Below are 23519 nucleotides of genomic sequence, written 5' to 3' on the forward strand. Positions count from 1 at the left end.
ACAAATAAGGGTGATTTTTATCCAGATTTGGGAGTAGGGGAGGGAAAGAGAGAAGGAGAGGGAAGGAAAGAGAGACAGAGAGAATATGTATTTCCCCTCAGCCCAGCTATCATAAGTGAGAACTAGATATCAAAGAAAAGACTATATGTTTTCCAGTTCCATGTGGAAAGAAAAGTTCCTCTCTCTACACATTATGGTGGCAATGCTGTATTTGAACATCTGGACTGCTCAACGTAGACCATTTCTCCTGCATTCAAAACAAAGGATCTCTGAGGCCCAGAAAGCTAGACTCAGCGCTGAGGAACACAGGCTGCTCAGCAGTGTCTCAAAGTGGTTGCCAAAGACAGATTCTCCCATAAGGGAGCCATTTACTTCTGGGTACAGTATGCCACCTTGTGAGCTGGAGAGGATGTGCAATTTCCTGAATGACAGCCAGCCCGCAGCCCAAGCTGTAACTTGGGCCCCAGACCCCAGGGGGCACCACGTACCATGTATTTGGAGGTGTGAGATGTGGAAGTCCTTTTCACTGGCTCCCAGGGCCAGCCCTAGGCTGCACAGAGAAATGACTGATGTGAGTATTTACCGGAAACATTACTGAGTGCTGCAAATCCAACATAGAAAATCATGAACCTGGAGTCATTAAATTGTTTCTGCCAGTAACTACTCCAAGTGACCTTGAGCAAGTTGCCTCATTGCTCTGGGCCTCATGTGCAAATGAGAAAGGCCAGCCAGGTGATCTGCAGGATCCCATCCATCTCTGAGAGGAGCTGTCACCTCTCTGGTCTTCTCACTGGCCTCAGGTTTCTGATCCCGTTTGTTCACTACTGCCAAAATTACCTTATGAGATACAGCTATGCTCATCACATCTGTAATAGAGCACAAAAAACCTTTCACAAGTGGACCATTTGCCTACTGTTCTTTTTTTTTTTATTTCTTTTTTTAATGTTTTTTAATTATTTTTGAGAGAGAGAAAGAGAGAGAACACAAGCAGAGGAGGGACAGAGAGAGAGAGAGAGAGAGAGAGAGAGAATCCAAAGCAGGCTCCACGTTCTGAGCTGTCAGCACAGAACCCCACGTGGGGCTCAAACCCACAAACCACAAGATCATGACCAGAGCCAAAGTCAAACACTTAACCAACTGGGTCACCCAGGTGCCCCCATTTGCCTACTGTTTTTTGCCTACCACCATGTTCATTCATTCATTCAATTATTCTTTCAAGAAATATGTATTCCCCACCATGTCCCCCTGTCCACACTATCCCGAGCACATGGGACTACTTGCTGTTCCCCTAACATGCCAGGCTTCTTTGTTCCTCTGTGTTTGCTTATACTGTTCCCTGTGCTATGAATGCCCATCTCCCGTTTTCCACTAGACCAACTCAGATTCATTTCAGTGCAAATCTCCTTTCTGAAATTTCCTGGATAGCTATCACCCTCTGTGTCTTCTTATCATTTCCTACCTTGATTATAGTATTTAGCACATTGTTTTGAAATTACATGTGTACATGTATATAACAAGATAATATCTTGATACACTCAGAGGTGTGATTTTTTTTTCTTCTGCAAATTCCTTCCTCTGTATACTTCTCCTACCCTTTTTTATATGTATTTTTATTTTTTTTTATTTAAAAAAAAATTTTTTTTTTAACGTTTATTTATTTTTGAGACAGAGAGAGACACAGCATGAACGGGGGAGGAGCAGAGAGAGAGGGAGACACAGAATCGGAAGCAGGCTCCAGGCTCTGAGCCATCAGCCCAGAGCCCGACGTGGGGCTCGAACTCGCGGACCGCGAGATCGTGACCTGAGCTGAAGTCAGACGCTTAACCGACTGAGCCACCCAGGCACCCCTTTTATATGTATTTTTATATGTACTTTTTATAGTACTACCCTCAGGATAGGGCAATTAGTGCCATAATCAGCAGAGAAAGGATTCATTGCACAAATTTGAACACCAACATGGACTTGTGAGATTCATAGCAAAATTATGAAGTTGATAGACAGGACAGAAAATCTTTTCTAGATTTCAAGAGCTTGAACACTTTAAGTACAAATGTCAATATTTATACCATTAGCAAAAGATTATACAGCCAAGAGCTGAAGAGCCAGCCTACCCAGCTACTCCATTTCTACTCTCGCCTAGACTAGAAGAAAGTTATCCAAACTAGAGTTAAAGATAGGTATCAGGTTTCTGACACCAGCCTATCCTCAAGCCAAGTTTCAGGTGGGAGTGAGAACTTAGGCCCCACTTTCTCTCTCGGACCTGGAAAAGTAGCAACAATGCAGATGTATTCTGAGCCAGTGGTAGCATTAAGGAGAAAATGTGCTGTGCCATGTTGAGGCAAGGGAGGGATGAGAGAACCTCTGAGTTTTCCCCAGAGTGGCATGGAGACCAGAATCTGGAGGCTCCTGTGCCGTGCCCCCCCCCCCAAGAAGCATAAGATATTGATGAAGGACAACCAGTGACCCTAAAAGTCCCAGAAATCTAAATGAGGACGATGCAAAGGGATTGCATGGCTCCAATGACCAGAGCCTCTGTGGATGGCCAGTCCCAACACTGTGGCCCTTCCATATGCATTTGTCTTTGCATCTCCAGTGGCTAGCACAGTGGCCAGTAAATGTTCACTTTGTACAATAATGTAGCCAGGAAGACGGAGCAGTAAAGAGTTACCAGGGAAACTCAGTGCTGTTTACACCATTTTCCTTAATTCTCCATGTAACCCCCAAGTACCCTTAATAATAAAATAACCCTCCATCTCATAGAAACAGAGAGAACTGTAGTTGCCAGAAGCTGGAGGGTGGGGGCAGAGAAATGAGAAGATGTTGGTCAAAGAGTATGAATTTATTTATAAGATGAATACGTTCTGGAGGTTTAATGTATAGTGTGGTAACCATAGTTATCAATACTGTATTTATTCTATGCTTGCCATTTTCAGAGAGATCTTAAATGTTCTCCATAAACATAAACACACAGAGGTAACTATATGAGGTGATGGAAGTGTTCACTACCTTACTGTGGTAACCAGTTCACTATATAGAGAGAGAAGTAGAGAGAGAGACAAATCATCATGCTGTATACCATAAACTTACATAATACTATCTGTCAATTATACCTCAATAAAGCTGAGAAAAAAGTCTCTAAGATCTCTCTCTCTCTCTCACACACACACACTGCCACATACACACTAATAATAATAACTCTAACAGTAGCCTCTGATGAAAAACTGATGAGGAAATGTGAAAAACAAATAAGTATATAGAATTTCAAAATCTTTATGGTTATAAGCTCTGTGAGTATAAGTCAAGACTGGAAACAAACACCTAAAGTATTTTTCAATCATGAATACTTTATTACATTAGTACTAGATATGTTAATTTTTCTCCTAAAATTTTATATAACCAATATATCATAAATATACAGAGAGTTTCCTTACAAATGTGAGTATCAGGCCAACTTCTGTGTTTAGCAAATGTTTAATAAACATATGCCCTAGATCCTTATCCCCATCCTTCCCACCCCACCCTGCACAGTCCCTCCCACACACTCTTACATTGTGGTTGTATTTTTTACATTTTCATCCACATGGCACAGAGCCCCAATTTGCCAACAGAATTCTCGGGGAGTGGCACCATATCACAGTGTTGATGTGGCTAGGAAGTGGTCATCGCTGCACGTAAACAGAGCAGGCCAAGGGCGCCTTCATTCTCCTCCGGCCGTTTTCAGGGGGCTGGGGCAGTGGAACCGCTCAGGACTATGCTATGATTTGGAGGCGCCCCAGAAACCTAACACTATAACTACTACAGAGCTTTGAGAATTCCGCACAGGTCTTATCAAGAGGCCTATGAAGTGGAGAAAATTGGGACCGCACAGGACTGGCTGAAGAGCGCTGGGTAAGGAATGGCATTTTCCAGCTTCTTCAGCCAAGCGGCCGTTCAGGCGCGCACGTAGCGGACGATGGGGGTGACACAGGTACAGCCCACAGTCACCCGCACCTTCTCCAGCCGGAAGGTGCGAGAGCAGCCCTGGGGCTCCCTCCGCAGGACCAGGAATTCCTGCTGGATGGGAACGGAATTCATGGAGCTGTCTTCCTGCCCCTCGGCGTTGATGCAGCCCGAGTGCCTGCACTGGGCCTCCACGATCTCCGAGGGGAACCGGTTGGGGTCCCGGGTGATGCTGCAGGAGGAGCAGATGAAAGCAGGTGGTGAGACAAGGGAGACGGAGATGGACAAAAGTGAGAGCCCCGTAGCGCTGGCTGCTCACCTGCAGGGAGGCATTTCCCAGCAACCCAGGGCTGTAGCCAGCTGGCCTGGATTCATACACTGCCCTCCGGCAGGTGTTTAACTGCCGAAGCCTGTTTCTTCCACTCTAAAATGGAGATTCTCATAGGTCTCTTTCATGGAATGGTTGAGAATATTCAGTGATACAAATGCACACAAAACGCTACACTGAAATATTGGCATTCAATAAATGTCAGATCTTTTCTTTTTCATTGCCCTGTTGCTATTATTTAGTTTTCATCCTTTGCCTAGATATGGAACATGACTAGTCAGTCTAATATACAGTCTACAAAGCCTGCTGCTTGGAGAGGTAAACCAAAGCCCCAGAGGTCTGTGAATGCACCACATACTCTCAGTTTCTTCCTGAATACCCGCTCTGCCAGGGGACACAAAGGCAGCAAAGCCATGCCAGCCAACTTGCCACTCCTTTCCTGTGGGAAGCAATTCAGGCAGCCCCAGAAGCCCTTCTAATTGTCCCTGGAATCTGTTTTCATACTTGTATTTGGAGCATGTAGATGAGACCTTGCTATTCCAAGATCCGGCACGTCAGATAGCATCACAGGACAGTACCCTAGACATCCCATCCCCAAATGGGCCTCTCACTCTGCCCTCCTCACCTTTCCTTGCAGGCTGATGTCTAATCTGAGTGGAGCACTCCAAACGGACTTTTCTGGCTCCCACTTTTTCAGATGCAAAGATTATTACGTGGGCTGCTTTAAAGAGCCCCCTCTTCCAAGACAGAAAGTTTGTAAATACCAACCCAGGGCTGCGTGGAGCAGGCAAAGGCAGAGAGTCAATGAGAAGTTACAAGCAAAACAGTAGGACCTCTGACCACACAGGAGGACCTAGCCAGAAAAGCAAACTGTGAGCTCCCAGGCAAAGTGGGATTTCTGTTTTTAAGAGCAAATATTAGGGCTTTTATTTTTTTCTATATTTTCTAAATTCTCTACTTTGTGATTAGAATAAATAAACATGTTTTTCAAAAGAACGTGAAGATCAGTCTCATTTGCACTTACTTGTAATCCCAGGGGGAACTGGAGCGGTTCTGGAAATCATTTGAGATGGAAATACCCCCCTGGTTTTGCCTGAGGATGCGAATGTCGACCCTCACGCTGTTATCCTCCAGGGGAGGGCACAGGGCTGTATCCCCTGTTTTAGGGTTTTTCCGGGCTGTCACCTCCCTCACGAGGGTGAGCCCCAACATCAACAGCAGCAGGGACTTAACCTGCAAAATAGAGAAAGTTGAGTTGGTTTGGAACTCTGGTGTCAGTTGCTCTCATCCTCTAGCTGAACTCAGCATCCCCAGTCTTTTGTGGGACCAGGGCTTCTCTCTGAATCTCAGGTCCTCACCTGAAAATGGGAATAGTCATACATGAAGATATCAGGGTGCCAAACTGAGTATATCCTCATTAGCCTGGTGATTGAGACTCCCACAGTCTGAGACTTCCTCAACAGTGGGACAGAAAGCTTATAAGGACTTGAGACTGGGTTTAAATCTTGACCTGGCCTCATCACTGAATCTCTGGTTTCTCTTCTTTCCATACTCCCTTCATAATAATATTCACAAGATTAAATCTAGTGTTCTATATAAAGTACCTATAAATTTATCTAATAAAAATAAAGGATTAATAAATGATAGCTCTTGTTTTTAGTTCCAACCGTGTATTTCATGAATTCTCCTTCCTCCCAGCCAGCCATCTCTCCACGTAGAATACACTGCCCCCACATCTATCTATCCAAACCCTACACTTCCATCAAGGCCCCACTCAGAGGTAGCCTTCTCTAGGAACCATCTCTAAAGTCATTCAATTAAAAATATGTTCATTCTCCTTCAGCCATAAAGCACTTGCCATCTAGCATTCAAGTGTCATTTCTTTACTGTCTGGAAATGTACTCTCTGTGTTCATGTCAGATATACACCTATTGGATTATAAGTTCCTGCAGGAGAACATGTCCTAGAACAGGTGTTCCACAAATACTTTCTGGATGAATGAAATGAAAAAAACAATACAGTTAAATTAACAATATATTTAAACTCAAAGCACTAAGAAAAGCACTGTGCAAAACCAACTATAGCAAAGTTCCAATTATCCATGTTAATTGAAAGAAGCAGAGCCACTAATGATGCACAACTACAGAGAATATGGAAACTATTTGTCTTTAGCTCTGAAACATATATTTTTCCTACTTACATTGAAATATCAGTTTACCTGGTATTACAGGAATGCACAAAGAAAGTGCTCTGTGAAGACCTACCTAAAAGAAGAGGTAAAAATCTCTCTAGCTTCCTTTTGTCACAACCATGCTCTGCTCACCCCACCATTACCACCAACCCTTACTGGGGATGGACAAGGCCCATTACTGACTCTCAACATGATGCAGAAAAGGAGCTGAATCTGGGTTGCTTTCATTCTCTGGGCTCAATGTTGTTCAGGCTCACACTTTCCATGGGTTAAGGTAGGGGAGGTTATTAGACATGTCCATTTAAAGGACCTCCTTTTTATATTTTACAGATGCTGGAGGCAAGAAATGACAAGACTAAAGAGAAAGGTCATGGTGTCAACTTGCCGTATGAAGGTAGGTGACACTAAAAAGAAGTTGAAAGCAAGATTGACCCAGATAAGCCCAAATGAGGCTGATCTGCCTTCAGATAATCAGCAGTTGTCTACTTTCATCTACTACAATCATTCATTCATTCGGCAACTTTTTCTCAACTGTATAGTGTGGTGACTCAAGATACATGCTCTGGAATCAGATGTCCTGGGTCCATAACTCAGTTTCAGGACTCTGACTAGCTGCCATTCGCACTGCCAGCATGTGGTAAGTATTCAACACAGGGGGACATTAAGTAGACATTGTGCTAATGACACACAATGAACAGGAAAGATGTGGAATTTGCCCTCATGGATCTTCTGTCTAGAGCTATGAAATAAACTTTAAAAAGTTAAAGGATGCTCTTGTAGACCAGAGGGTTCTTAGGTAACTTCCCAAGCCTACCAATTACTTTTTTAAGGTTTCTTTTTTTTCTTTTTTTTTTTTTAAAAAATTTTTTTTCAACGTTTATTTATTTTTGGGACAGAGAGAGACAGAGCATGAACGGGGGGGGAGCAGAGAGAGAGGGAGACACAGAATCGGAAACAGGCTCCAGGCTCCGAGCCATCAGCCCAGAGCCTGACGCGGGGCTCGAACTCACGGACCGCGAGATCGTGACCTGGCTGAAGTCGGACGCTCAACCTACTGCGCCACCCAGGCACCCCTCTTTTTTTTCTTTTTTGAGAGAGAGACAGAAAGCACTCCCAAGCCGGGGAGGGCCAGAGGAAGAGGGACAGAGAGAATCTTAAGCAGGCTTCGTGCCCAGCAAAGAACCCAATGTGGGGCTTGATCTCACAACCATAAAATCGAGGGTCGGATGCTTACCTGACTGAGCCACCCAGGCGTCCCTTGGGTTTCTTAAGAAAATTCCTCCTGTGTGTTTTCATCTTTTATCTTTAGTATCATATTCACTGAGTCACTTCTCGCTTTCATTATCAAAGCTTTAAAGTAACTGTATCTTATGGTTATGTGATTCAGCAATAATTTCCATGCTTCTAACAAATCATTATATTTGCTTATGTTCTTGGAGTATTTTAGAACACACTTTCACATCTCTTTGAATACTGGATTCTCACAACCACCTCACGAAGTAGGCAGAGCTAGTATTAATTATCCCAATGACACCGGTAAGAGTCATGCCCGAAAAGTAACAAACAGCTTCATTGAGTTCACCAGCTTGTTGGTATCAGTCAGGGGACTCAATCCTAGGTGTCAGTGGTCAGTACCATTGATACTAAAGTTCATTATTATTGTCAATATAAAGCCAGTCGTGGTGCTTTAGTCTTAGCTTTGCCTCCCAAGAGGAGGCAAGCATTTTAAGCAATGTGAACAGCCGTGTCAGAATTGCATGAGCGTTGTAGGTCACACAGCTCTTTATCAGGAAATCAGATAATGCCTGCATATCACTCTAGTTTGCTCCACAAAGCTTTTGATCCGAAACTGTAGATTTTAGTGGTTATGCGCTACAGAGCAGGGGCTCTGATATGGCTCTTGCTGATTCTTAAGAAAATGACACATACAGCACTTCTTCTCTGAGAGGTTCAGAGCATCTTATAGATTTGAATTCTTACAGGCCACCTATGAGGTAGATACACAGATATTACTCCTGTTCTGTACACTAGGAACAGAAGCAAGAGAATGCACTAGTGAAGGTGGGCAGTATCAAGACACTGATGGCCTGACTCTCAGGCTCACCTGAGACTACCTGAGTATTTGTCTTCTTTTTTAATTTTAGTTCTTTTTAATTTTTACTTGTTTGGGGGGAGAAATAGAGAGACAGAGCACGAACAGGGGAGGGGCAGAGAGAGAGGGAGACAAAGAATCCGAAGCAAGCTCCAGACTCTGAGCTGTCAGCACAGAGCCCGATGTGGGGCTTGAACTCACGAACTGTGAGATCATGACCCGAGCCAAAGTCGGACGCTTAACCGACAGAGCCACCCAGGAGCTTCTGAGTATTTGTCTCCTGAACTGGTCTGTAATGTACACTCACCTCTGTAGGAATGTGCTCCAGAGCCTGGCCAGTTCCTAAGCCCACAAGAATTTGCCTCAAATACTTACTGAGGATGTTCTACCTGCCTGTACCTTCCAGCTTCTAATCCTATTCTAATGCCCCTTGCATCATCATGTTTCTTGCCGATGGTCCAACAGATTACTTCAAACCAGAAATAGAAATGGCTTTGGAGTACAAAGCTACCCGATAGATTTTTTTTTTTAGACACAAGGTCTTTGAATTTAGAAACCTTGCCTCTGAACCATTCGAGGAAAAGCATACTGTACTTGAAGCCGGTAAACCTAGATTCATGTCCCAGTTCTTATGTGTACAGTACCCAGTGATGTTAAATCACTCGACTCAATTGAGCTTTTTTTTTTTTTTTCATTTGTATAATGGGGAAACTAATCCCAATCTACTTCCTGGGGTTGACAAGAGACTCAGATGTAAAAATAATAATATTAATATTTCACACATTGAATGCTTTCTCTATCCTTATTGGTTGTTATATTAAAATGACCAATTTAACTAAAAACTAAGCCATTTCAGAGTACAGATTTAGTCATTCTCTATGATACTAATTAATCCCCCCCCCAAAAAACATATGAGGGAGATACCATTATTAGTCCCCTTTACAGATAAGGGGAATAATTATGCACAGAGCAGCTAAGTAATTGATCCCAAATCCCACATTTAGTAAGTAGTGGATCTAGGACTGACTCCAAAGCCTATGTGCTCTCAAACTGTTACACTTGGCTGCATTTCTGGTCATCTCTAAAATACCTAAATATGGTATTATGATCACCATATACTATGACCTTTTATGAAATCCAAGCTCTTTTAAATGACATGGCTTGTAAATGGAGAAAAAAAAAAGAGGGTTTATTTAAGCCAATAATATGGTGAATAATTTCCCAAGCCCTGTTTTCAAGCTCCTCTAAATTATATTCTTCCCAGCCTTTACCTGACTGATGTCAGGCAAGATTCTAGACCCAAAAGAGGTGCTTTCCATTATACTAACATCTCTCTCTCCTCCATGAGAAATGAGACAATGCAAAACTAATCAGCTGTCTTAGGGCACAGCCAATTTCCCTCCTCTGGGAGCTATCCAAAGTTCAACACTGGGTGGTTCCACTTCTTTCATCCTGGGCACTCTTTGTCTACTTATAGTCTTAGGGGAGTCATTAAACCTCCTGGAGCCTCACTATCCTTGGCTAAAATACATGTGTACAGATCCTAAGAGGCTGGAAGTCCTCACCATGAAATAAGAGTTTTAGACCAACCTAACTCTATAATGGTGGCCACAGGAGAGATCATGTTCAGCTGTCTGTGACACCAAGAGTGAGCAAGCTATCAATCACCTATGCAAAAGCCACCACATGAGGAGCTATGTTTTATACCCCATTATAACTTCTAGTTATTTTTTTCTTTTTCCTCCACCAGACAGGGGTCAAAATTAAAGTCGGTTCTTCTTTTAAGAAAGAATACCAATAAAGGCCCCAATCAAACCTAATTCCTTAGAAATCTGCTATCCTGAAATCCTAGGGCTGACCGCTACTGAACAGCAATTATTTTTACTCACCATGGCTATGTTGCGCAGGATGGTCTTTGTCATTTTGCTCTGGTTGTCTGCTTTGTGTAGTAAATTCTTCCTGTGTGTATGTGTGTGTGGTGTCGCCCCGTGTCAAATGTCGCCTGTGCTGTGTCAATGAGAGTACCTGTCGGTTTTATAGCAATCACTGTCCTTATTTCAATTGACCTGCTTACTGTCTAAGTTGTGGTTACCCCAGAATTACTGACGAATGTAGTTTTTTTTTTCCTCTATTACATTTCCTGAAGGGGAATCAGAGAGGGACCCTAAAAGGGATGGCGGAAAAAGGGCCAAATCTTCCTTTTCTTCCACCCCACCTCTACCCCCATTGACCTCAAATTACAGCAAAATTCTTAACTAATTTACTACAGAGATGAACCAAATTACAAATTGCTGTCATGATCTTTTATGTTCTTCCACAAATGGCTAACGACTCTTGTCACGTACCATATGTTCTACTTTCCTTCATAGGATATGAACCATGATTTAAGTGGAAGGTATGTCATCCTTAGAGGATCCTTGATATTAAATGAGAGGACTATCTTTAGTCCATTTTTGAGTGAGAAAGCAAAACCAAAGAAATTAATGACATCAGTGAGAGATTCAAAATTATTTCCCCAGGTAGTTTCCTCGACTCCCTGAACAAATTCTATTTTAACCCCATGCTTAAAATCCTATTGATACTTAATAAATAATCATTTTCATATAACATACAATGTCCATTATCTTGGCCATCTCTGATTAAGATTTTTTTTTTTTTTAACAAAAATGAATTAGCAAGTAGAGCCTTTAAATGCTCTAACATAATTTTAAATGACCTATGGAAAGTTAATTTTTCTCAGTTCCGTTCAAGTCAGCAAATATTTATTAAGTACATATTATATGTCAGGTATTGTATCCTAGGGATACACAGACATTTCTGAAGTAACAGTATCTTAATTTCTTTTTTTTTTTTTAATCCCCAGTAAGACCAGGTAAAACTACACATGCTCTTTTAAAAACGCAAGGCACATTCCAGCAGGGTAAGCCATTTTCCTCTATCACAACACGTTTGAACAACTTTCCTTCATTTTCTTTAAATGAAGGAAATGAAAAGGAAGCAGCTCTTGGATTCATTGGAAGGCCCTCCAAGACCAATCAAAATTCTTCTGTGATCATGAGCCTTTCATCCATATTTCTTCTCCCCATACCTGTGGATTCTTCTCTGCACCTCTCCTCTGGAACAATCAGAAGTTTAACTCCTATAAGAAGACTTCTTTGAATCATCCTCTCAGGCATCATTCCCTTCCTCATTACCTCTGTGCTCATATTTAGTCTATCATACTTCTGTATATGTTTCCGAGGTCTTCATGGACTTACAGTAACTTTAGTGCCCCCCCCCAATAATCTATACCAGCCTCCTTCTCTAAATATACATGTCCAAATATAAGACCTAAATTAAAACAGTACATTTTCTATGCATATAGAGATTCAAGACAAGTCTCCTAGCCAGCGCCTTCCAGCCAGCCTGAAGCCCCTAAGCCCACTGTGTAGGGAATTTCCAAGGCCATGCCAGATATGTTCTTCTATATACTCAGTAAAAGCCAGCACATAAATCAAGAGCCATGTTTTCAAATTTAATTATCAGTCATGCTACCAAAGCAATATATACAATAGACCCTTAAAAGCATATTAAATCGAGTGGGTTTAATTACTTACTTTCTTTGGTGGTCTCTTCTCCATTCAGAGTGATACCTCAACACATAGGAGACTTCTTCACCAGCTCTCTTGAAAGAAGGAACAAGTAAGTCACTTTGAATTAAGAGTGCCTGGTTCAATACAAGAGGACTTGCTGCACTGCAGAGAACTAAATGGCCCTTTATGTAAATAGGAAACTGACCTCTTACATCCAGCAGTCACAACATTTTCCCTCATCAAGGTAAAAATAAGTAACTCATCAGGATGTCAAACTAGTAACCAGCTATCACCAAGTTCAAACTCAATCAACAGATCCAGATCATTATTTCATCTAACACTTATTACACACTTCTCACACTGTAAATTATGTGCAAATACTGGGGGCACAATAATGATTATATGATGAACACACAGCTGCCTATGGTGGAAGGCCTTCACTGCCCCTGTACCATCCATGACCCAAGCTGTTACCACCTTTAGAAGTTTTAGTAATACAAGTGGAACTGTCATTCAACTTACTGACAGCCAGGACACTCTACCCACAGAAAGAGACAACATAAGATGTTGTAGTTCCAAGAATGAGGTACACACAGCCTCATGTGTGGTAAAATATTATAGCTGGTCAAACATCCAAGTTAGCAAGACTTTTTATGCCCTACCATGTGCTGGAAGCCATGCTACATGTCTGTTGGGGTTACTCTTACAGGAAATAGACTGTACTATTATAGTCTCTACCTTAATGATTTTAAAATCTAGTTATATAAAGAAAGCAAATACACATATACTAGCCAATAAGATAATAACGAGATGGTTGGGGATACTGATAGCTAAACGTACACATTTAGTTTTACAAATCCAACCTTGGACAGATTTTATCCCCCCAAAAGCTGAATGTGATCAGGATAAGCTGTCATAACCTAGCAGTATACATATGGGTATGGAAATTGATGCCTAGAAGTGAGGAGCTACCGCAGCAAAAGGCTAAAATAGTGGCATGATCTCTAATGGTCAGGCAGGAGGCTGAAATGACAAGGAAATCGTAGGCTAGCGAAATGATGACCCACAATATGCAATGACAAAACACTTGGTAAAATTATTGCTTGCAATAACCTAGAGGTACAATAAGAGCTCTAGAGGAAGAGATGAGAAAACAGAAAGTTGTATGTTAGATGCTACTGTCTGCAAGTAGGCAAGGTAGCCTACGGAAGAAAATGAAAGAAAATGAAGAGTCCAGAAATTCAGAGCCTTGGAAAAAAAAAACCAAAATATTTCTATCCCCCAAAAGGAAAAGATAAGATTGAAAAAAGTCTTTGAGGGAGAAATGCCAGGTAAAACCTGTCAATCAAATAAACTTCCTACAGGCAAGAATCTACATGAAGCATCTAATAAGTTCTTTTAATTGGATAAAAGGACTCAGAATAAAGAATGTAAGTGTGTAGTTCTAATAATCTACCATTAAATCAAGACAGGGAAACTTACAGCAATGAAAAAGCAAAGACATAGAGATTCTAGGAATTATGGCACAAAAAGAACCAACTTAGATGAAAGTTTACTAAGTTTTTGAGAGAGTTCTCAAAGTTAATCACAAGCCAACTGTCAGCCCCATAACCATCTAGGAGCGCAAAGGCCCAAGGAAGGTATATTTGCCAACACTCTTTCAGATGTGGGCAGATTACTGGGGGAAGAAAACTCCCAGGAGGTGGAGTCAAGGACCACACTACATCCTTGGTAGGAGGTGATCCTTTCTCAAAAAACAGAATCAGGGTCTAATCAAAGAATAGCCCACATGCCCTGGCTATGGGATCCCCACAATGTCAACCAAGCAGGATTTCAAGGTTTCTACACACCAGAACTACTGTGCATCGCCCATTCTCTCTTTGCAATGAAAGTGTCTTACCCCCATCTAAACTGATGGATCAAAACATTAAATAATTTAACAGGATTTTCTGTGTATTTTCATTTTTTATTAGACCTCTGACTCCATATCAAATAGCCAGTTATATAATGTTATCATATACTAGATCTAAAGAATATTAACCAGGAATTAAATGCAAAAAATAAACTGAGGCTATAAGCTATTAGTATACAGCTTACTTTCACCCAGTCTTATCTCCAAATGATACTGAAACACTTCTTTCTAATTTCCCTGAAGCACTTATTTATGTTAGTCAGACCTTTCTGAATGTAGGTGAAGATCATCGGGTCAGAATTGCCTCAAAGTATTATGGCTTTTATTGTCAACCTCAAACTTCATGTTTCTTGCACCTCTTCTCCTCTTCAAGCATAAAAATTCTTCCTCTGCTCAGGCTATTCAAGCTAATCAAATACATGGTTATTTTGCCTTTTTTAGTCCCTAGATCATTTAGAAAGTCCATGTCCCACTCCCTTTCATAACATTACCTCTCTATCCTCTATTGAATAAAACCATGTGGTGATATGATAGCATCTGTTCCTGTAAAGCTACAGATTCCATAAATTCCACAATTCCTTTTTCCCTCTTTTAATGCAGAAGGTTATTATCTTCAGCTCCAGTATTCTTTGTGCCTATTAACTCAGTTTTACCTATTTTGTTGGAAGCCAAATTCAAGTACATTATGTGCTTTCTAGAATCTCCATAAGATCACATTCCATAGCAACTAACCCCCCTTTAAGTTTAACATATTTTCACTATGGAAGATTTTCAAGAACAAAACAACTTTACTTTTGGTTTAAACACTATAAAGAGTTTATTATAACGATCATTGGTCAGATGAAATACGGTGCTGGGGTTTTCATATATTGATGTTTATGGGCATGGGAATTATGTGGCCTTAAGTCAAACAAAGGATAAAAAAACATGGAAGCCCTCCTTTCCCTTCTCTCTGTAACTTTCTCTTCTCTCCTAGCCCTCCAGTCCCCTCTCTCTCTTTCTCTGTGTCTGTCTAAAACAAGAGTACAATTCCTGATCATCTGATGAAAAAAATGAATCTGTGTGAAGAGTTACAGTGAAGAGACATGAAGGAAGGGGATTGGAGACAAAGCTGACAAAGAAGAAAAGTAAGGGGGGAGGGAAAGACTTAGGAAAGGAGTTTCTCTGGGGTGCTGTGTGAGAATCCTGGGTAAACAAGGTTTGAGGTCACTGCAGAAAGTTCCCAAATCAAATGAGGACCGACCCCTCAATTCTGAGTCTATTCTCTGGACTGTGGAGGCTTTTTGCATCAGAGTTTTATCTCCTTGTTAACAAAAACACCATTTGTTAATGTTCACTCTGTACCACTGGGCTGCGTACCTAACATGGGTCAGAAGAAAAATAAAAAGTACTGTCCAAAAAAACAAGAAAATCACCATGACCACTTTCCTCCACCCAGGAGTGCCATGATTTTATGTCAGACCAGATGGCACTTTCTGTTTTGGAGAGAACTGACCGTGGGCCTTTTGGGAAGAACAGTGATAGAGCCTACCCTCTATCCAGGGCGAATATAGAGAGGAAAATGCTCTTCTTCCAAAACAGAAACAAGAGGGAGGTCGCTACACTACAAATAATAGGAATTTGAGTTACCCCAGAAGGAAGAGAAATGGAGGGATGCCAGTAAGAAAGTGTGGTGGCTGCCATAGCAGGGAAACTTTATAGAGTCATGAGGCTTATCTTCAAATTGTTTCCATGTCTACATGTGTTTTAAACTCTCTTCCATTAATTCTACACCTAAAACTCGTTATACATAAAATAGTCCTACGATGTCTACATAGCTGCAAAGTGATGTGAAGAAGAGAATATAGCAGTCTCGGGAACAGAGGCAGCAAGAGTGGAGCAAGCAAAAACTTGCAGTGAGACAGTAAGGACCATCCCCACTCCCCCACCATCCAGGAGGGGCTTGGCTGCTGAGTTGATCCTGGACCAGCAGCATCCAGCTCGCTAGCCCCCGGGAACTTGTTAAAAAGGTAGAATCTTGGTTGATGGATATTAACTAGGCTTACTTGTGGCAATCATTTCACAATAGATACAAATATCAAATCCTTGTACACTTGAAACAAATATGTATCATTATATCTCAATTAAACAAGAAAAAAGAAATCAGTGTACACTAAAAATTAAAATAGATAATACATGAAAAAATAGGTTAACCTCAAGAGTAATCAAAGTAATGCAAATTAGAATAAGATAACCATATTTAGCCTCTCAAATTGGCATGGATTTTTAAACATGCGATATTAATAGAATAGGGAAAGGGGATACTTTCAGGTGTGACAGCCAGGAGTGTTTGGTACAATTTCGTGTAGGTCATGTAATAACATGCAACAAAAACCTAAAAAAAGTTCCACCCTCGGGAATTGTTCTAAAGAAACAGAAACACACTCAAATATCCACATAAAAGAATACTTAGAGGGGAAAAATGAAAATGCCCTAGATTTCCAACAATAGAGTAACGGTTAAGTAACTGTCATTCTGTGTAATGATAGAATCTTTGTAGCCATTAGAAACTGCTTTCTGAGAGATTTAATAACTTTAAAATACTTCTGTTGTAACATTTGTTGAAAATATCAAGACATAGTTCATATAATGTATGATCTTACTTTGTATGATATATGCACACTATGTATATCCATGTATGTATATGTATGTACGTGTAAATGTACACTCATAGAAAAGTACCTAAAAATATATATTAAAAAAAGTAGAATCTCAGGCCCTCACCCAAACCTATTGAATCAGACTCTGAATTTTCACAAGATTTACATCACATGAAAGTCTGGGATACACAGCTTTACGGAACATTTTTAAAAAGTGCGAGACTTCCCGTAAAATTACAGTAGAGTTCGCTAGACACATTACGTTGTCTACAACAGAAATGGTGAGTCAAGTACCCTGAAAGAGTGATCGGAATAAGGAAACCTGAGCCTTAAATCTCAAAGCTGCACCCCCCTCATAGCTAAGAACCATACCTATTCTTCCCTAGAATGTTCCCTTGGTGAGGGCAGGATAGAGAATCGGACAGCGAGATAGTTCCATGTCACAATTCAGTAGCAGGTGCTTTGGGGTGGCCTAACCAAGCTACCCACAGGCTAGCTGTAGGCAACTCAGGTTTCGTGCAGACTTTCACTTACTCAGCAGCCAAGCTGATTTCCTGCATCGAGGTGGATGGAATAGTCAACAGAAGACCCAAGTGCGGGGACTGGGGAAAGCCCAAGTGAGTGTCTATCGAATGCTGTCGAATTTTCCTGGCTTCCTCTCACTAAAATTTCTCCTCAGCTTGTTTCTACCAGGGTCATACAGGACCCAGGGGATCAACAACGTTTGCTCCTGGACTTCCCCACTGTTGTCATACTGACAACCAGCAAAGTTTTGAGGTGGTAAGTTGAGATGGCAAGTCCTGGCCCCAGAAAGATGACGTTGCACTCCCTTCTTGCCTCTAGATTACACTGCCAATTCCTTAGACACTGGCCCCAAATCTTATGTGTGGCCCAGCCTAATTCATGAAAGAAGTCACCTTCTCAAACTTGCCATGTGAGGGAAATTTTGTTTTTCAGCGTCTGCTCCACAAAATGTTTTGTATTTGAGCCCTCCTCTCTGGGCCAGTTCATTTTCCTTGGAATGTCCCTTTCAGTTCTTTCTGCTCATTGAGGTTCTCCATAAACTCCTAGCCTCGTCCTCAAAGTCCATCTCCTCTGACCTTCCATCTCCCATTGTGTCTTTCCCTCTTCCTGATGGCTCAACTTAACTCTCATGGCATTTCATTTAACATTTACTTAGATACAAACTTTTCTACGGTCCACTTGACCAGCTATGTGTATATGCTTTGGCTTTTTAAGTTTTCAAGTGTTTATGCCTGATGTGCTCCCTGGATATTAAACTCTTTCAAGGAGACAGCTGTGATTTTGCTCTATGTTCCCACACTCCCGCACCCGTAGCAAATATCCTATTCACAGCTAGTACTCTATGAATATTTATTCACCTTGATTTAATGTTGACACTAGTTTATTTCTTCTTCCACCTAGTTTTTTGCTAATGAAGGGGATCAGAGTATACCACCATAAAACATGCAGGAAAAGCTCTCTGCCCTCCCCCTTTCTGTCTAAAAGCAGGGCATAAATTTCCCTTTGTAAAGGTAACATATATTTTCATTTATAAAGGTGTCTCCCTGTCCCATAGTAGGAAGAGAAGGATAACTCTTAATCATGGGAGTTATCTCTTTTTCATCAACGGTGAAGGTACAAACTTGAGTCTGTGTAACAAATCCCACTAAATAGCTTTAATTTTTTATTAGCTTCCCCCATCAATTTACCTTCCCACAATTTACTTCTACTAGAAGTTGAAACTTTGTGTAGTTACTTTTCCACAGTTTATCACTCTTTGTTAAAATAGTACATAAGCCCCCAGCTCTAACCATTTTTTTTTGGTCTTCCTATCTCTTCTATAAAGGGCTCCATATGCATGCATAATAAACTCTTTCTCCTGCTAATCTGTCTTTTGTCAGTGTAATTTACAAGGCCCAGGTACAGAATCTAGGAGGGTAGAGGAGAGAGATTTTCCTCTCCTACATTAATTTCAATTCCTAACACATCAGATGGGCTGCCCAAAAAATTATTAATTAAAGAGGGTTATTTTGAACCAGAGAAAAACTTATAGACACATAATATTATCTTCAAGTATTTGGAAGTTTTGTGAAATGGAGAGAAACTGGACTCTCACCAGAAGGTCACACCAAGACACTAGCGAACATCAGGTAGTGACATTCCAATGGGCAATCATATATTAGGTGGCTCTTTGGACTGGACCTCCATCAACATCTTTTCAAACTTTAGGATCCTGTGAAACCAAAAAACAATTTTTTTTTGATATTTTAATGTTTATTTTTGATGAGAGAGACAGAGTACGAGTGGAGGAGGGGCAGAGAGAGAGAGGGAGACACAGAATTGGAAGCAGGCTCCAGGCTCTGAGCTGTCAGCACAGAGCCCAATGCAGGGCTCGAACCTAGGAGACGTTAGATCATGACCTGAGCCAAAGTCAGAGGCCCAACCGAGGCACCCCCAAAATTTGGTATTTTATTTAAACATCCCCGCAATCTCAGTCTTGGGAGTAGGGGTGTGTATGAGTGTGCACACGTGGGTGGATACACTACTGTATCTTTTGCCCTTTTCTTGAGTTTTTTTCCTCTCTCTGTGGAAAACAATCACATGACTCCAAATGCTAAAAATTCTAAGTATGTTTCCTACAAAGATCCAGATTAAGAAGAGAATAACTTGGGGGTGGGGGGAAGACCAGAGAAAGAGCACTGAGACAACCGCACTTCTGAGAAATGTTACTTTCACTCCTGCATGGGACTGACTCAGAATGATGAATCTCGGGGCTCTCCTCATTTTGGCAGAAACAACTATAGAAGGACAGGATGAAATGGGGTTTCCTGCAAAGACAGTTCATCTTTGTGGAGGTGAGGGACTGAAGGGATACAAAGAAGGGTGGAGGAAGAGAGGAGGGGAAGGCACATGGGAAGGGAAAGGGCAGAGCACATAGGAGCAGAGAACAAGTGCTCCCAGTTAGCAGGGCTTGTACCCTGCTTTCCTGCTGCATTTGACCAGGAGGAGATAAAGGAAGGTGGATGGGGAAGGACGTCAGGGAAAACGCAGATTCTGAGAAGGTTCTTGGCCATGCCGACAGGAGCACTTATTGAAGCTAGAAAGCTTCCTGTAGATTGAACATTTATGTCCATTACCCTAGGTTTCATGCTGAGCAAATAGCCCAGGGAACACCACTGCTCACTTTCTTGCTCCAGGACACCCTTACACCTACAAGTGTACATGTCCAGAGCCCCCTGTGCTCTGTGTAAGTAGCACCCTAACTTATAGGAGCCATTAAGGCAGGGAGACACTCTTACCCTTTTGCTGTCAGCCTCCATCATAGATTTTCAGGGGCTCTTTACCTCTTTAGAGGTAATCTGATTCCAACCCCCTCAGCTGATGATGGAGGTGGATGGCTTTCCTACGGACCACCTCCAATGGAGGGAGCCCAGGCTGGTCTGAGGCCTCCCACAACTCCCTCCCCTATCCATCTTCAAATAAAGGGGCCTGTCTCTCCAACCTCTCCAGGGCCATTTTTCTCTTTAACAAAGAGCTGCCAAGGAAGTAAACGGTTACTATTAATAGCCTTACACTTGTAGGTAAAGCCATACAGCTCACAAAGCACTTTCACGTACTTGATTTTATTGGACTCTCACAAACAATCGCACGAGGAAAAGATGATCAGTCTCTCCGTTTCCCAAGAAATTGAGACTTAAAGACGTGCATGGCCACTGTCCAAAGCCACACAGCTATCAAATAACAGAGTTTGGAATTCAAACCCACGGCTTCTGACCCCAAGCCCAGAGAAGGAATGCACATGCAAGGCTGGAGAAAATTTGACACAAAGATGCCCAGGGCCTGGTGGAAAGGAGACAGTTGTCAGAGGATGAGACTTGAAGAATGAACAACATCTTCTAAGTGATGTCCGGACCGGAGTCAGGACACTTGCTTTGACTCTGTGACTCTGCCTGTCACAGTGACTCTGCCTGTTCTCTGAAGAAGAGGAGAAATAAACCAGTCTTTGTTTCTTTTGTTTTTTGTTTGTTAATTCTGAATCCTTCTTAGCCTTTACCACATTGTCTTACACACATTTATCTGTGTGTCAACAAGTTAAATGGAAACAAGAGCCAAGTCAAATGGTTTCAGTGACAGCTCTTAAGATGCCTTGCTCTACCAATTTTTCATTCCTAGTTCTCAAGATTATGTACTGATGGGAAGTTGCTTTCTCTGCACTTGCTATTTATAGTGATAGAAATTTTAAACCACCTCCATAAGTCTGAACTACAAGTACTACTGACGGTATTATGTGGGAAGTACACAGTATGCAATCTTAAAAATTAATTTCAAGTCCTAACTACAGTAAATTTGTCAATTTAAAAAAGGTACCGGTGGGGGTGATGATGATATCCAGTGTCAGCAAGGATGTAGGACAAAGGGCATCCCTCACACACATGTGGGGATATAAATTGGCAATTTGGTGAAACATACCTAAAACTTTAATAATGTTTATATTTTTGATCCAGCAAGGACACTTCTAGGAAATCATCCTAAGGAAATAAATAAGTAGGTACACACAAATCTGGCAACAAGGCATTATTTATAATCATGAAAAATTAAACAAAAGCTCAACTATATAGGTATATATACATTTATCTGGGAAAAAGAAAAACCCCAAGGTATATTTTCTCTGGGTGACTAGATTACAAGTGCTCCTATTTACTTCTTATGGGTATTTTCTAGTATTTCTCTAATGAAAAGATTGTTTTTATAATAAGAAAAAAGTATATTTGAGTGGTTTTAGTTTAAAAAAATTTAAAGTTTAGGGCTGCCTGGGTGGCTCAGTCAGTTGAGCATCTGACTTCAGCTCAGGTCACAATCTCACTGTTGGTGGGTTCGAGCCCCGCGTCAGGCTCTGCACTGATAGTTCAGAGCCTGAAGCCTGCTTCAGATTCTGTGTCTCCCTCTCTCTCTCTGCACCTCCCCCCTCACACTCTGTCTCTCTCTTGAAAATAAATAAATGTTAAAAAAACAATTTATTTTTTTTAATTAAAGTTCCCAGAGGAGTAGAATTTCCTGGTAATTGTAGGGCCCACCATAGCATAAACTTTGTGAGAAGATATGAAATAGCAAATACCAATCACTGCCAAACAGGCTTCCAAGGGCAAATTGCTGACAGCATTACCGGTTATGGAAGGTCTTCAATTTCACCTCTGCACACTGGTACCCAGGCTGTTGTCACACCAGGTTCACTCATAGATGTAGCTGTGACCACTTCCTTAGAGCAGTCTCAGCCCTTTGAAAGCAGCAGCATAGTATGACGGTTAGAATACAGTCGTTAAGAAACAAGATAGCCCTGAATTTGAATCTGGAAATCTACGGGCTACTAGCTATGAGGACCTGGGCAATCATCTGACCTCTCTAAGACTGTACTTCCTCTTTGGTAAAACAGGGAGAGTAAAACCATCCCAGAGGACAGTAGGGAAGATTTAATGAGGTAATTTACATGGCGCTTAGTGTATATAGTAAGCTTTTAATAAAAATGATCACTTTTAGGAGAGCCACCCCTTCTCACCTGCCCCAATCACTAAGTGCATGGAGTTATCTCTGGGAATTAGTTTGCTTAAAGAACTTGGAACCCTTCATCAGCTTCCCTATGTTATACAGCATCCTATGTTAATCCTAATTTTTTTTTATCATCCATTAGAGTTAAATGTGACATGTATTTGCACTTCTGCAGGATTTTCAGAACTCTGACTTTACACTCAAAGTTTCAAAACATTCTTAGTCCCTAAATCCCTATCTCAATGTCAAATGCTTAATTCCTGACTTGCTGGTACCACTGGATATATTGCTAAGTGCCACTTTCAAAACTGGTTTTTCATGTTCATCAAAGATAAACTGTAATAGCTATAGTGAGGTGGCAATATCATTTTGGTTCTCTATTTTCCCAAACAGACCATTATGTTTTATTAGTCACAGGAACATTTTTTAAAAATAGAACTATGTACACAGTTCAATTCCAACTTTAGGCTATATTTTTGGAGATTTTATCCAGCTTTATTATAGCTCTCATTCAGGACTCTATCCACTTAAATTATAGAACAGCACACATCTGTAAGATGGCATGAGCTGACCTATCTATGGCAAGGTTAAGTGTTGATACTTAAATGTAGGAAGGCTTAGTTTGCAACCAAAAGTACCTGCTGGGAGAACTATTAGCAGAATGGTAAATCCCAGCAGAAGCTAATATCCTCCTACAGGCTGTGGAAACATACTCGGGGTTTAATAGTAAAAATATTTAGGAAAAGAAGTTAAAATTTTAATTCTCTCCCTTGAGGAAAGACTGAAGAGAATGAGCTAGGATTACATGCTGGTTAATAATGGGCCAGGCAGAATCCAGCATTCATCACTGAGGCATCAGATTTCAAAAAGAAAGTTAACCAGGTTGAGGGGCGCTTTGGGTTGCTCAGTGGGTTGAGCATCCAACTCTTGAGCTCGGCTCAGGTCATGATCCTAGGATGGTGGGACTGAGCCCTGCACTAACAGTGCAGAGCCCGCTAGGGATTCTCTCTCCTCTCCCTCTGTTCTTCCCCTGCTCACACTCTCAAATATTTTTTTTTTTTAATTTTATTTTTTATTTATTTTTGAGATAGAGAGAGACAGAGCATGAACGGGGGAGGGGCAGAGAGAGAGAGGGAGACACAGAATCGGAAGCAGGCTCCAGACTCTGAGCCACCAGCCCAGAACCCGAGGCAGGGCTCGAACTCACGGACCACGAGATCGTGATCTGAGCTCAAGTCCGACGCTTAACCGACTGCGCCACCCAGGCGCCCCTCAAAATACTTATTTTTAAAAAAACAA

At 41.4% G+C, this 23519-nt stretch overlaps 1 protein-coding gene across 2 annotated transcripts; it reads right to left on the bottom strand.

Moving 5' to 3' along the window:
- Window positions 1–3324: 3324 nt before the first annotated feature.
- Window positions 3325–23153, bottom strand: IL17F (interleukin 17F). Of its 2 annotated transcripts, XM_032593178.1 has the most exons (5): window positions 21841–23153; window positions 18793–18909; window positions 12147–12214; window positions 5292–5500; window positions 3325–4171 (listed from the first exon to the last, which is right to left on the bottom strand). In XM_032593178.1, the coding sequence occupies exons 3-5, from the start codon at window positions 12168–12170 to the stop codon at window positions 3931–3933; spliced, it is 474 nt and encodes a 157-aa protein (XP_032449069.1). In that variant the 5' UTR covers window positions 12171–12214; window positions 18793–18909; window positions 21841–23153; the 3' UTR covers window positions 3325–3930. The 2 variants fall into 2 exon arrangements, with proteins under 2 accessions (XP_032449069.1, XP_032449070.1); XM_032593179.1 differs by lacking the exon at window positions 21841–23153 and having other exon boundaries at window positions 18793–18954.
- Window positions 23154–23519: the final 366 nt, after the last annotated feature.

This window comes from Lynx canadensis, chromosome B2 (genome assembly GCF_007474595.2).
Source record: "Lynx canadensis isolate LIC74 chromosome B2, mLynCan4.pri.v2, whole genome shotgun sequence".
NCBI classification, from domain to species: domain Eukaryota; kingdom Metazoa; phylum Chordata; class Mammalia; order Carnivora; family Felidae; genus Lynx; species Lynx canadensis.

Excerpts from the sequence above, each read along its gene's own strand:
- IL17F (XM_032593178.1), bottom strand. The coding sequence starts at position 12,170 with ATGGAGAAGAGACCACCAAAGAAA. Across the intron at positions 5,501-12,146 it reads AGAAGAGACCACCAAAGAAA|GTTAAGTCCCTGCTGCTGTT; the intron begins GTAAGTAATTAA and ends TCTATTTTGCAG. Across the intron at positions 4,172-5,291 it reads AGTTCCCCCTGGGATTACAA|CATCACCCGGGACCCCAACC; the intron begins GTAAGTGCAAAT and ends CTCCTCCTGCAG.